The sequence below is a fragment of the Humulus lupulus genome, chromosome 9 (genome assembly GCF_963169125.1).
Source record: "Humulus lupulus chromosome 9, drHumLupu1.1, whole genome shotgun sequence".
In the NCBI taxonomy this organism is placed as follows: Eukaryota; Viridiplantae; Streptophyta; class Magnoliopsida; order Rosales; family Cannabaceae; genus Humulus; species Humulus lupulus.
In genome coordinates this window covers 156726210-156739787 of record NC_084801.1, presented here as the reverse complement: position 1 = coordinate 156739787, position 13578 = coordinate 156726210, and the positions used below count along the sequence as shown (strand labels likewise).

The following is a 13578-nucleotide window of genomic DNA, read 5'->3' as shown; positions in this document are numbered from 1 at the left end:
TAGCGAGAACTTATATAAGATGTTGACCGAACTTCTTGTATCGACCAACACCCTCTTCACCATCATATTTGCGATTTGGACATCCATGACCAGTGGATCGGAGTGTGGGAATCGCACATGCTGGGCATCGTCATCAGAAAAGGTGATCGGTTCCTCCTCTGTTCGAGCCTTTTTGGGTGAACGATCCTCAACACTCTTCATCTCGATGTCCTGGTCGTGGCGTAGGGTTCGAGCGTATCGTTCCCTCGCTTTTCCACTATCTCCTGCAAGATGCGGGCCTCCGCAGATGGTAAGTAGGATACCTGCCACGGGAGCTGGCTGTAAAGGTGGCGAGCACTGGCGTGCAGGCGCTGACTCGTTGCCACCTTGAGCCTCTCGCTGAGAACCTCTTGTTGCTCGTACATATCTTCTTAAGTGTCCCTGTCTTATCGGGAACTTAATCTCATCTTTTAGCTGGTTACACTCATTGGTGTCGTGCCCATAGTTGTTATGGTAACGACAGAACTTTGTTGAATCTCTCTTGGAGATATCTTTTCTTATAGGCGCGGGTCGCTTGTAGGGCACGCTCGAGCTGGTCGCTTGGAAAACCTCGGCGCGACTTTCGACAAGGGCAGTGTAATTGGTGAATTTCGGTTCATACCAATTATTTTTGGGGCGCTTACTCTCGGAGGTCGAGGGTTCGCCATTCGCCCACTTTCCACCATTTTTACCGTTGCCATTCCCGTTACCTTTGCCATTGCCATTGGGCTTAGACCCGTTGGCGGCTTTGGCGGTTCTTCTTTGGGCCCCTTGTCCTTTGCTGGCGATTTACCTTCATTGGCAATCGTGTCCTCGAGCTTGATGTACCAATCAGCTCGATCTAAAAATTCTTGGGTAGTGTTAACACCATGCTTCCTGAGGCTACTCCAGAGAGGAGAATGGCGCCTAACCCCAGCGGTTAGGGCCATCATCTTGCCTTCATCGCCCACAGTCTTGGCTCCTGCTGCGGCTCGCATGAAGCACTGAACATACTCCTTCAAAGGTTCCCCTTCTTTCTGGTGTATCTTGACCAGTTGGTTTGCCTCAGTGGGGTGCACACGACCCGCATAGAATTATCCGTAAAACTCCTTCACGAACATTTCCCAAGATATTATACTTGCAGGAGGGAACTTAAAGAACCACTCCTGAGCGACATCAGAAAGGGTCGCTGGGAAGATCCTGCAGCGAGCGTTTTCAGAGACATTCTGAATGTCCATCTGTATCTCAAATTTGTTTACATGAGATACCGGGTCTCCGTACCCGTCAAAGTTTGGCAGAGTCGGCATCTTGAACTTGCTGGGGGTTCTGCCACAAAAATCCTTTGTACGAAAGGGGTTCCTCTCCTCTGATCGTACTCGATATGCGATGTCCAACCCCTGACCAGCTATTGCACAGCCTGGTTCAGGGCATCGATTTGAGCCTGAACGGCTTCAGGAATTACTGGGGCCTCTGGTGTCGGGGGAATGTACTCATCGTGCTTTTCTCGGCAGTCGTTGAGTACATCCCTCATGTCATCGTCTCTTCGCCGCTGCTCGCTGGCTCCGAGCCGGCTAAAGACGTTGTTTTGTCTAGGCTGCCCCCCAGCATTATGTCCTGCTTGTCGGTCTTCTCGAGGTGGGGGGCTTCTGCCTCCACCTCTCTCCTCGTTTCTCCGACCAGTATTTCCTCTTCCTGAGTCGGCCTCATTGTAGCCGTGGTCATCTCTGAACCTTGATTGTCTATGGTGGGACCGACTGTTTCCTCAGTTGCCTCCTTGGGCTGGAACTTCAAGAGCGTTAGGGGGAGGCCTGCGCTGGTCGGTGGGTCCCCATGCATTATCATGTCGTGGAAGGCCCCTAATCGCAGAGCCTGTCTCTGAGTTCCTTCTGTTGGTAGAAGGACGCTGGCCCCTACTCGGTGGGTGCGACTCTTCACCCCCTGGGCATTTAGGGCTGTGGGGCTGTTGCCCGGCGTTATTCTGCCTTGGGCGTGGGGGATTGCCTCGACCAGCCTGGGACGGAGGTTGCGTCTCAGGGTCCCTAGGTGGGACATCATCCTGAGGCATCGGTGGCTGCTCTGGCCTTTGAGGGCTTGTTGGCTGGAGAGGAGGGCTAGGATTGGGGCCTCTTTGAGGTGGCCCACTTGGGGGTTGATCAGGCTGTGAGGCAGGTGCAGCTTGATTCCTAGCCAATTGGAGGGCTGCCATGGCATCCCTCTGATGATGGTCCATCTCCGCCTATCTCTCGCTCAGCTCTTGGCGCTGGCACTCTATCTCCCTCTGCTGTGATGCCATTATATCGGCGGCACTCTCCTGATTGGCCCTCAGAGCGGCCAACTCATCTTGCAACACCCCCAGTGTTGTCTTCAGGGCCTCAGAGTCCACATCCTCTTTATCGAACTCCAAATGAGGTTCATCTTCAGCCATATTTGGGGGAGGAGGCTGGGATGGTGCAGTAGCAGCCTGTCCAGTCTTCTTGGTAGTCTTTGCCATTAGATTTTCTTGGATTCAAGTCTCTCAATGAAAGCACTAGAATGATGACCCTGATTTTGGTCAACGATACGGAGTCTAGAAAACGACAGGAAAATGATATAGAGCTTGAAAATAATCTAATGAAAAGATAAAGAACACAGAGATTTATAGTGGTTCGGCCCCAGTAATTGGTAATGACCTACGTCCATTTAATACTATTATTAATATTGAGCTCCAAAGGTGTGATCAAAGAACTAGGGTTCCTAAGTTTCACAGACCTTAGAAGAAAAAAGCAATACAACAATGGATAATAGTAGTATAATTCCGAAAGAAAAAGATCGATCCCCTTCCTTGAGCTATTTCTTTTGTATTTATAGGCTCAGGAAGAGTTACATGAATTAGGAAATAATATCTATCCTTAATGATCAGATCTGCAGGTTATAATGAAGAGATATTCTCGGATATCATTGCAACTGTAAAGTTCTTTACATAAATGAACGAAGTATACGACCAAGCTAGTCGTATATAAAACTTGATCTTTTTGTGTGGAAATAATGCTGGTCGATAGACGAACCGTATCTCTGCTACGTGTCAGCCACGTGTCAAAAATTCTTGCCACATCATCAACAGCCGATTTATGGATAAACAGATTAAAACAGAGACAGGTGGGGTGAGAGAGGCGGAAGCAGATGAAAGAGGGGTTGTAGAAACAATGAGAGTGGTGCCACGATTGGTGGTGGAGGACTGCTCATCGGAGACACTAGGAAGCAAAGAAGCCATGGATGTAAGTCAGAGAAACTCTGAGACCAAGTTAAAGAAATAAAATATGGCAATATACCAATATATTGAATAAACCTCTTCACTATTATTCCTCAACGTTGAAATTTACACTGGTATATTTACACCTATTTATACAAGAAGAATGCATAAAATAAATGAGATGATTGGCTTAATTATACAGCAAAGATAATTTAGGGGTTTCTTTTTCTGGTATACCCAAATACTACCAAAAAATAACAAAAATACTATCACACGGTAATTTAAACATTTATATGGGAGCATCAATTTTTTTTACAAAAATACGGTCTGTGCTACAAACCCATTCCCTGCACGCCAGAAGCTTTGCTGATCTCCATGAACATTGGTGAGAAGTTTTGCTTCCGTAATCAGCCACTGCAAAACCAGCGAGGAGAGATCTCCATGAACACTGGTGAGAAGTTTTTCTTCAGTAATCAGCCATTGCATCGACCAGCTATGGGATATCTCCATGAATAGCAGCGAGAGATGATCAATGGAAGACCTCCATTAAGGTCGGCTAGAGAAGATCAACGGAAGTGCTATTTACATGAACAAAAATCGTTGATCTAGAGTTGCCCAAACATTTCGAAACAAAATCATTAAAAAAAAATTATAAGGTTTTTTAATGTGTGGTTAGTTATATTATTCATCAAATTTGGTTATTTTTTGTTTGATTCTCATATTTTCATGGGATTTCTCCCTATAGTGTAGTTTTTTTCTCGTTAATTTTACAGATCTAGTTGGAAAAACATAGAATTGAACATTTTGGGTAGTATATTAAGAAGACGAAAGGTATTTTAAAATTTTAATTTAACCTCTGTTATTGTCAAGTTGTTTGCTTGTTGTCCTTTTTTTTTTTTGTCACTTAAACTTATATAAATGTGAAAATGACAATGTTGACATTCTAAAAAACTTTAATTTATGCACATCTCTGATAATGAAATCGATACCAATTTTGATACAAAGCAATGGAAAAATGGAATGATAAAAGTAATTATGTTGAATTTTAAGATAGTGGAAAATTGATCTGTAACTCCCACTTCTTTCTACAAATGCATTATAACAATTATGAAAAATAAGAAAAGATGGATTTATTCATACTTTTGAGTGCATTACAATGTTAATCGGATGCTAGAGCTATTAAGTAAAGTGGAAGAATAACTAATAAATACGCAACTATAATATTCATGGGCATTTCATTAGTATAATACCCATAGAATGATGCTAAATACAGCAAACAATCACTAAAGTTAAGAATAATAAAGAGAAATTCATGATTTGATGATGAATTTTATCTAGAAGGTTAAGAGATGAAGAAGTTGTGCAAGTAAATGGTTGAAGGAACAAGTATTTATAGGACAAAAAATCTAGCCATTATGACCGTTGGTGAATAGTGATCCGACCGTTGGAAACAGTAACTTGACCGTTGGGGATATAGTTGTATTCTAATGTGTGATTTTAACAATTCTAAGTTGTTGAAGTAACTAACACATGGGAATAATTAATTTATGGATGTTAGAGAAACTTTTTCAGAAAAGTTTGTGAGTCAAAAATATCGGACTAATTAATATACGAAGATTGTGAAGTTTTCATTTTTGGTTACTATTCACCATGTACTATTCATAGTGGATCCCAGAGTAGGGTCCACATGGGTCCCACAACGGGGTCCACCCTATGGTTCCCACATGATGATGCAGTAGTAATACAATGTTGACTTTAGCAAACCACCATGCTTAATATTTTGAATATTTTATTATTCCACTATGCTTGATATTTTAAATATTTTATTAGCATAGTATCCCAAGTTTTTCCTATAAATAACTCTCCCAAAACTCATTTTGAATCACAAAACCTCATTTTCTTTCTCTCACTCTACCCAAAAAATCTTCTTAACACCTTTCTAAAGTTCTAAACCTCGAAGATCTAGGCGAAGCTCTGTTCGTAACGCTAGCCTACGAAAACCTTTTAGGTAAGCTCTTTCCCGAGCCTTTCATTTCAGTTATTTAGTTATTATATAATGCCAAAATTTATATATAGATTATTTTACTATGCTGTTATAATGCCAAAAGTTATATATAGATTATTTTACTATACCGTTATAATGCCAAAATTTATATATAGATTATTTTACTATGCTGTTATAATGCCAAAATTTATATATAGATTATTTTACTATGCTGTTATAATGCCAAAATTTATATATAGATTATTTTACTATGTCGTTATAATGCAAAAAGTTATATATAGATTATTTTACTACACTACTACAAAATTGACATGGGACGATGGTTTTAAACCGTCGTATGGACTCTCGTACGTCGGTTCTAATAACGTCATCCCATGCAATGTCATGCCATGTAAAGCATGAAATGACGGTTTAAATAAAAGTGTCATCTCTTGTCGTACATGAGAGGATGGTTCCTATACAAACGTTGTCTCTTGTGGTACATGAGACGACAGTTTTTGTGCAAGTGACATCCACTGCAGTAAATGAGACGACAGTTCCTATTCAAGCGTCATCCTCCTACAGTACATGAGATGACAATTTATGTGCAAGCATCGTTCCCTGCAATACATAAGATGACAATATTGTGGAGACCGACGTCCCATGTAGAATATGAGAATTTTTTTCATTTATCTATTTTCAATAACTATATTCATTCATAATTTCCAGTGTAATTACAATATAGTTCAGATAGAATCAACGGCAGACAAAATCAATAGAACTCAGTATGTTCCAAATCTAAAAATTACAAGATCAAAATATGTAAGTGCTAACTCACTTGGAATATAGAACTCACTTGGGATAACTATGTAAGTGCTAACTAAATACTACAATTAGTATATTTTTTTAATTCTGATTTCAAAAGTTACTCTAGCTATGACTCATCCACTCAAGAAACTCTAGCTATGATTTCAAAAGGTAACTCTAGCAAGCCTCTTAGACCCGTACTCTATCTATGACTCATCAGCACAAAGTTTAGACCAAAAAAAAAAAAGAAAAGATATTGATGTCTTTTCATCATGTGAGAAACTACAATTAAAGGTCTTCCTGGAGGTTTAAAACTTAAAATAAGGCAGATTGAACATCAGGGAGAGCTTTGTATCTAGATTGTGTAAATGGTCCAAAACCATGTATCATTCATTGTAAAAAAGTTATAACCTCAAAATTGGTAGTAACCAAAATTGGTACATTCATGAATTTACATACTAGCCTGAAAATTATATAACCTAATTACCTCTGGTGGTATATCAAGATATACTACAAGATCTGGAGCCAATAACCTTTTTTCTGGAGCCTACAAAAATGATCTGGTTTGTTAGAAATTAAATACAAACAATTGTTTATAAAAACAACTAAGCATATCTTCACCTTACACCACTCAAAATCTAGTCCTTTGGTAGAAGAGAAAGCCACCCCAGAATAAGAATACCGGTCAACAATGATGGTGGTTCCAGATTTCAATTTACTTTCCATCAAGGATCTGCAAAGAACAGGAATTTTTCAAAAATCCCACCTTTGCTTCTGTCATACAATATGGTTTTAATGAAAAGTCCAACATTTATCACAACAGCAATGATAGGAAGCATTATAATCTGAATATAATTTTTTAATTTAAAAAACCAATTATTCAACAAATAGTTTACTATTTCACCACTAGCCATCCATTTGGACTGTCTTTACCCTCTGAATAATCTGAAAGATAAGAGCAGTGCCATGACTTTTGTTAAATCAACATATCATCCATCACCACATTAAACCAGTTACAGATATGAACTCAGCCAATTTTTGTTTCAAGAACCAATAAATAATACAAAAGGCTAAATAAACAAAAGAAAAAAATTATTCGTTATCTAAATCAACCATAAAGCAATAATGAACTCCAATGTATATAAAAAATTTAGAATGACATAGCTAACCTCTTCTCCCAACGGTTGGCACTGAAAAGAAGATGTATAGCATGATCATCAAGTTGAGATTCATTGAAAAGATAGGATGATATCATTTGCCCCACACTTGTTGTTCTGTCTGGGAATCGCCATAATTCAGCTGAATGCCCCCAATCCTTCCAAGTACTTGTGTAGACTACTAGACTGTTGTTTTTCCACAGTGATCTAAGCCTTCTAGAACAATCAATGCACCTCTTGAGCCACTGTTTCCAGTTGACTTAAAGCCATGGATATTTGCCATTTGAATAGACCTAATAAAGCCATTTGAAGGATACTTCAATTGTATATTCAATGACCTTGTTACAGCTACTGTCCCAAAATTCCTACACAAAAAAAGCACTCAAATTGTGGAACTCACCAAGAGCAAAAAATCAGGACACTTGCTATTGGGTATGAGAAAACAAAGACACACATATAAAACTGGCACACCTATATGATTTATCCAATTAATGATTTAAAAAAAAATCAATTTTGCCACTTGAGTTGGATTTCTGTCTACTTGACACTCAAATATATCTAATAAAACTCTTTATGCAAAGGGATACTAACTGTAGATGCAAATATGCCAAGGCCTTTATACTGCTAGTCTGCTATTGTACCAAAATTCCTACACAATAGAAACATTAAATTAAAGTAACCATCAAGAGCAAAAACTTTCGATGACAGTTGTAATTGGGCATTTATGAAAGGGGCATAAACATCACCTATAAATTTAAGGGCTCATTTTTGTTTGATGATTCAAAGTGTGTAAAGAACAAGAAATCATTTCACTTTTCTGAATTCTATGTGCTATTTTCTCCCACCCTCCATTTTTTTAGGATTCACTACCACATCTGAGAACTTATGCATAAAAAATATACATTTTTTAAGACAAAAAAAATATGAAATAGACTATAGGAAACATGGAAAAAAAAGTAATAATCTTACAAAGCCTTAGAAACAGTCAGATGAGAAGCAATGACCATTTATCTTCCAACCTATTAAATGAGATAAAAGAAAATAAACACAAACATCAAGGCCCAAATCAATAGGAAAAGCAAAAATTGGAGCCCAAACTAGGTAAGCAAACTAAAACTTTAATATAACTATAGACAAACCAAAAGCTATTCACGAATAGTTTTTTTTCATTTAGATGGATTTTTTGGTTTGAGTAAAATGAAAGCAAATAAATAAATAAAGCAACCATAAAAATTCAACGAATGTTGTTCCTGTATTAGAGCCATTCAGATATTTATCAAATCGACATGTTACAAATGAAGAGACATAAATTCAACTAATACTGTTCTCGTCTATGGGGGTGAAATATGAAGAGAGATTTATCAAATCGATATTTTTTGCAGTGAGGAGAGTAAATGCCGAACAGTTTCACTACACTGAGAGAGAGAGGGGCTCTCTAAAATCAAGAAAAGAGAATTGGGCTATTGGAGAACTCGTAGCAGAGAGAGAGGTCAGAGAAGGGGGGCCTTAAAGGTCGAATAGTTTGTGAAAAATTAAAGAGTGCCTCTGTGAAAATGCAAAGAGGAGTAAGGAAGAGAAGGATGAAGAGGTCATTTTTATATCTGTGCGAAGAAGAGAGAGAGTATTTACTACCAGTACTTGCACAAGTCCTTATCTCAATGCAATTTTCTAGGGGCAGAGGAGTTTTCTTTACCAACTAATATATCCAACTAATGTTTCAAACAAGCAAAGAAATATAAAAGTGAAATTGTAGTTTACAATCATTGATGACATTGTAAAGTCATGTGTAGTTAGTTATTATTGATTGCAGTCTTTATTTAGTGCTTACTATTGTCCGAAACAAAACACAATCTGTATTCACAGAGGATAAAGAAATAGTGGAAATCTTACTTCATTGTTGTCAATCACAAATTCACAATTAGGACAGGCTCTAGCGGGGTTGCTTTTCCAATTAATTCTTTCAAGATCATGGTTGCTAGAGGCACTCTTGATCTTTGTAGAGATTCTACTACCATCTACTAACCATGATGGTCTGCACAAATTACACCAACAAAATTGCAGTCAAGATTATTGTTGTCACAAGCAAAATACTAAGAACAAAAAATTATCAGTCTAGCTTTAAAAGATGGAGAAAACTTTTACAGTTTAGTTACAAAAATGCGGAACACTTCAAAGAAGCTATCAAAAGAAAGAACTTCATAATTAGTTGTCAAAAGAAATTTAGGAGAAGTTCGATTAATAGCTATGGTGGAAGGTAAGATAGCAAGACTTGAGAACCAAATCAATAAAATTAAACTTGGACTGCAACATGAACAAGAAGCAAAAGAAGAATCAAACCAATAGTATCTCTTCTACAATATATGAATACACATTGGATTAAGCAGTTCATGTCAATTGTTTAAATCACTCTCCAGCCTCTACAAGAATAGATATATATATGAGTAAAATAAAAAGCTCCTATAAAAAATTATGAAAATAATCACATGTAACCCTCAATAAAAAGGGTTAAAAGAATGAAGGCATAAATATTTTTTAGTATCAATTGAATCAGGCTACAAAATTTGGAATGAAACACAGATATATGAGTTCTCTGCAACCCCAAGATGAGTTTGGACCCAAGACTCTAATCCTGAAAAGGAAAGAACAAGAAAAAAGAAAAAAAAACAAATTTAGCCATAAAATAAATCTTTAAACAGCGAAGCTATTAAAGATTAGCTAACATTCTTCACAGAAAACTGCCAGAATAATAAATCTCCAAGTTCCAAGCAAATCACACAATCTCGTTTGCTTTCCATTTTAATTTGCTGTCTAGCACAAAACAAGTCTAGTAGTGCGGTTGAGGAACATAAATCCATTCCAATGAAATGATTTAAATAGGAGAACATACACATATATTGTTATTATTATTATTATTTATTTTATTGTTGTCCAGGGTTGTTATTGGAAAATATATTTTCAACAATTATAAAGTAAATTACCATTGACACATCAAGTACTAAGAAAATTTTAAGGTCTCTTCAAACAACATAAATGTGTGGGGAGAAAAAAATATACAAGCTTCTTAAGCTGAAAACATTAATTTAATAGCAAATATCCTAACAATGTAATACATGGTATTGAATTTCAATTATCCAACATAAATTGAAAGTATCCACACTAACCAACAAACAATTTCAACAAAATACTGGTCAGTTTACAAATAAAGTTGAATGACAGTAATAGTGAACTAAACAATTTAATACAATTATGCCACAAGTATCAGAGAAAGGAATTTGACAAATGACATTTTACCTATAAATTATAGGCTATAAATGCAATATATGTTTGCTCTCATCAAATATAAATATATGTTAAATCATTGCAAACACTAGAAGAAAGCAGGTTGTACCTCATGATAAGATGACAAGTCCCAAATACATTGATCCACAAAGAAATGTAAATGATACCATTCCCCTGCAAGTGTAATCAAAGCATTAAGATTAGCAAAATATAATTTTACATGGAGAAAATATACATGCTCTCTTTTACAAGTTTACCTTATTGAAATGTGATCTCAACTATACAAGATGATACATGATTACATCCTGATCCCTAAATTTTAGAATCATTAAAATTGATTTGACGACCAAATATTCGCAGACCAAGATAATAGCATAGTTTCAATAAAGCTTAATATAGAATGACACATCTTACGAACTAAAGGTACAACATCTCGAAAGTTTGGGGAATAATTAAATGATATTTTCAAAATGTAGAGACTAATGATGTGCCATTTCTGTTAAGTTTTTTTAAAGGAAAGCCATGTTAAAGATTAAGACTTTTTGAAAGTTATGGTATGTCGTTGAATTTAAAATTCTGAACCAACTCAACTTTTTACAAATGCTTAGGGACTAATAAAAAGATTAATATAAATGAGTTTTAAACAACATGCTCACCATATGACTCCCCATCCAACTCCATTGCAACAAGGACAAATTTCAGCAAACTTCTCAGCATCACTGGAGTTGACTCTTCGAGATATTAAATCATCATAGATATCTGTCATATGTATTTGAATATCAAACACAAGTGTAGAATTGGTAATCAATAGGTTACTTGCTAAAGATGAGTGGTGGCACATACCATATACTGAAAACAAGTTGTTCATCACACCTGCAATTAACCAAATCAAACATTTACAGCTGTAAATCTCCATCCAAAAAGATGTAATAATAAGTATAAAAACTAATAAAGGAGTTTTGCCACAAAAGTAATAAGATAAAAAAGTACCTATAAAGAGAATAACGTAACGGAGAATACGGACTGTTGTCATTTCTTGCAGAACCCAAATTAAAGCAAGGAAAATGATGAATCCTGATAGAGTCAACCAGTAAGCATCAGAAAATGGTAAGGAAGTATTTGAATATATAAAATTGACAGTACTTTTAAACAACTCAATAAAGTTTCTTACCGATACAAAGTCCATGGAGTGTCCACTATATAATGAACAAGATTAAAAGGAAAAATTAATAAGTGCTCACTTCATAGTAACTGATGAAGACAATATGCAATAATGTTTGCATTTCTCAATACTGAAATATATGAAATAACAATCTTACGTTTTTAGCAATACAAAGCACCACAAATAGAGCAACAATTAAACAACCAGCAGCAATTCTCGCAGTGAGGAGATTTGTTGATGCAAGTATCAAAGTCATTCCCCAGAATGATGAGCCAAGATCTGAGTATGTAAAATTTCGTATAAAGCATGAAGCCATGGAAACACATCATGCTAATTGACAAGAATTGTAAAACCAATATCAAAAGAAATAAAAAATTCTACTGACTTTACAAAGACCTCATTTTCAGTTTAACTGCAATTGAACTTGGTGTATGCAATTTGAAAGAATAATCAGTAATAAGAAATTCTTAAGGGTAGTTCAATGCCAGAAACCAAGTGCAAGGCCAACATGTATAATTGACGCGCGTAAGAAACACCTTTGAATACATAAAGAACTGAGAAAAAAAAAGGTCTATTGAAGTGAAGCTTTTTTTGTTCAGATTGAAAAAAAAAAATCAATTGAACTAAGGAATGAAAAGACAGAGGAAATACATTCATGAATATTCTATCAAAGAAAAGCATGCAATGTTTCATTTCCACTTAACAAACTTGAAAGTAAGGCGTGGACCATAGAAAAAATAGTTGCTAGGGAAAAAAGTGTATTATATCCTGCAGGTAATATCAACCAGTATACACCACCACACGTTTGTGTGACGCCACCCTCATTTGCATGAGATCATATTAGTTTTCATGACTGACTTCAGGAACCACGGAAATGAGGATTAAGTGCATGAACTAGCTTCACAATATAAGCATTGAGTACAAAAGAGGGGAAAGGTGAAGAGCTTCTAACATGACCACATGTGAGTTTGCAAGCAATAGCATGACTTGCTTCATGCAAGAACACTGTGATGAGCTTAAAGGGTGTGAGTAGTACTGTTCTCCAGAGCTACAACATGCACAACAAAAAAGTTAATGTCATTAGAGCTGCCAAATTGAATATGAAGTTTGCCAAAGCTATCAACAAGACTATTAAAAGTTCAGACCATCTTGGCTTTTACCAAAATCATCTCATGTTTATTTCCTTTCAGCTATTAGGTCTCAAATCTCAATAATCTATCTTTTATTCATCACAAACCACTAATAAATAGAGGAAAGCACACAGAAAAGGAAGAGGCAGAAAACATAAAATCAGGAAATAATAGGATTCATATGCCTAACAGATGATCCTTCTAAGTCTGGTCCTAATCATATTAGTATCTATTTAAGAAATTAGGTAAATAAATACAGCTGTAAAATAAACACAGCTGTTTACTACAGCCCAGCAGTCCTTCAACATTTTCTGTTATGAATACGACCCAGTAGTCCTTCAACATTTTCTGTTTACCACTCTTCATTATTATTAATTTTTCCTTTTCTAGGTAGCTAGGTTAGATGTATCTACATTAGCCTGCAAACTTGACAGTCATTTTAAAGTGGATCGGTCAAATCAACTAGTTGAAAGCTAACTCAACCCAATGAATCTTTGCAGCCATCTCATTGTCAATTTTCACTAGCCTCTATCATTTGGTTTGGCTTGATGATTATCATTTTGATCCATGCTTCCCTTGTTAAAAACTCGTACACTCTACTCAAATGTACCTCAAACCCTAATGACCCAATAGATCTTTTGAAAGTAGCTATTACAAGTTTCCCTTTCTTTTTATTTTCTACTTTCGTACCATAAGTTTGACCAAGTAAATTTCATTGTGTTAAAACCAATGTCAAAAGAAATACAGAGCGCAACAAACAAAATCACTTCTAATAAATAATTTTCACATACAACCGTGTTTCTCTATACGTCTCAGTGTCTCGCCATTTTGAC

At 36.4% G+C, this 13578-nt stretch overlaps 1 protein-coding gene across 6 annotated transcripts; it reads right to left on the bottom strand.

Moving 5' to 3' along the window:
* Window positions 1–6649: 6649 nt before the first annotated feature.
* Window positions 6650–12014, bottom strand: LOC133800752 (uncharacterized). 6 transcript variants are annotated; one of them, XM_062238805.1, is made up of 6 exons: window positions 11625–11710; window positions 11444–11527; window positions 11297–11326; window positions 11110–11212; window positions 10563–10627; window positions 9532–9803 (listed from the first exon to the last, which is right to left on the bottom strand). In XM_062238805.1, exons 2-5 carry the CDS (start codon window positions 11484–11486, stop codon window positions 10564–10566), a joined length of 240 nt encoding a protein of 79 aa, XP_062094789.1. In that variant the 5' UTR covers window positions 11487–11527; window positions 11625–11710; the 3' UTR covers window positions 9532–9803; window position 10563. The 6 variants fall into 6 exon arrangements, with proteins under 6 accessions (XP_062094787.1, XP_062094788.1, XP_062094789.1 ...); XM_062238799.1 differs by having other exon boundaries at window positions 11444–12014; XM_062238803.1 differs by lacking the exons at window positions 9532–9803; window positions 10563–10627 and adding an exon at window positions 6650–6750 and having other exon boundaries at window positions 11444–12014.
* Window positions 12015–13578: the final 1564 nt, after the last annotated feature.

Bases quoted from the DNA above. Each gene is read 5' to 3' on its own strand.
- LOC133800752 (XM_062238799.1), bottom strand. From the start codon at position 11,639: ATGGACTTTGTATCGGTAAGAAACTTTATTGAGTTGTTTAAAAGTACT. The intron at 11,327-11,443 runs GTACTTTTTTAT...GGTTAATTGCAG, and splicing joins TTACGTTATTCTCTTTATAG to GTGTGATGAACAACTTGTTT. The intron at 11,213-11,296 runs GTATGTGCCACC...TACATATGACAG, and splicing joins CAACTTGTTTTCAGTATATG to ATATCTATGATGATTTAATA.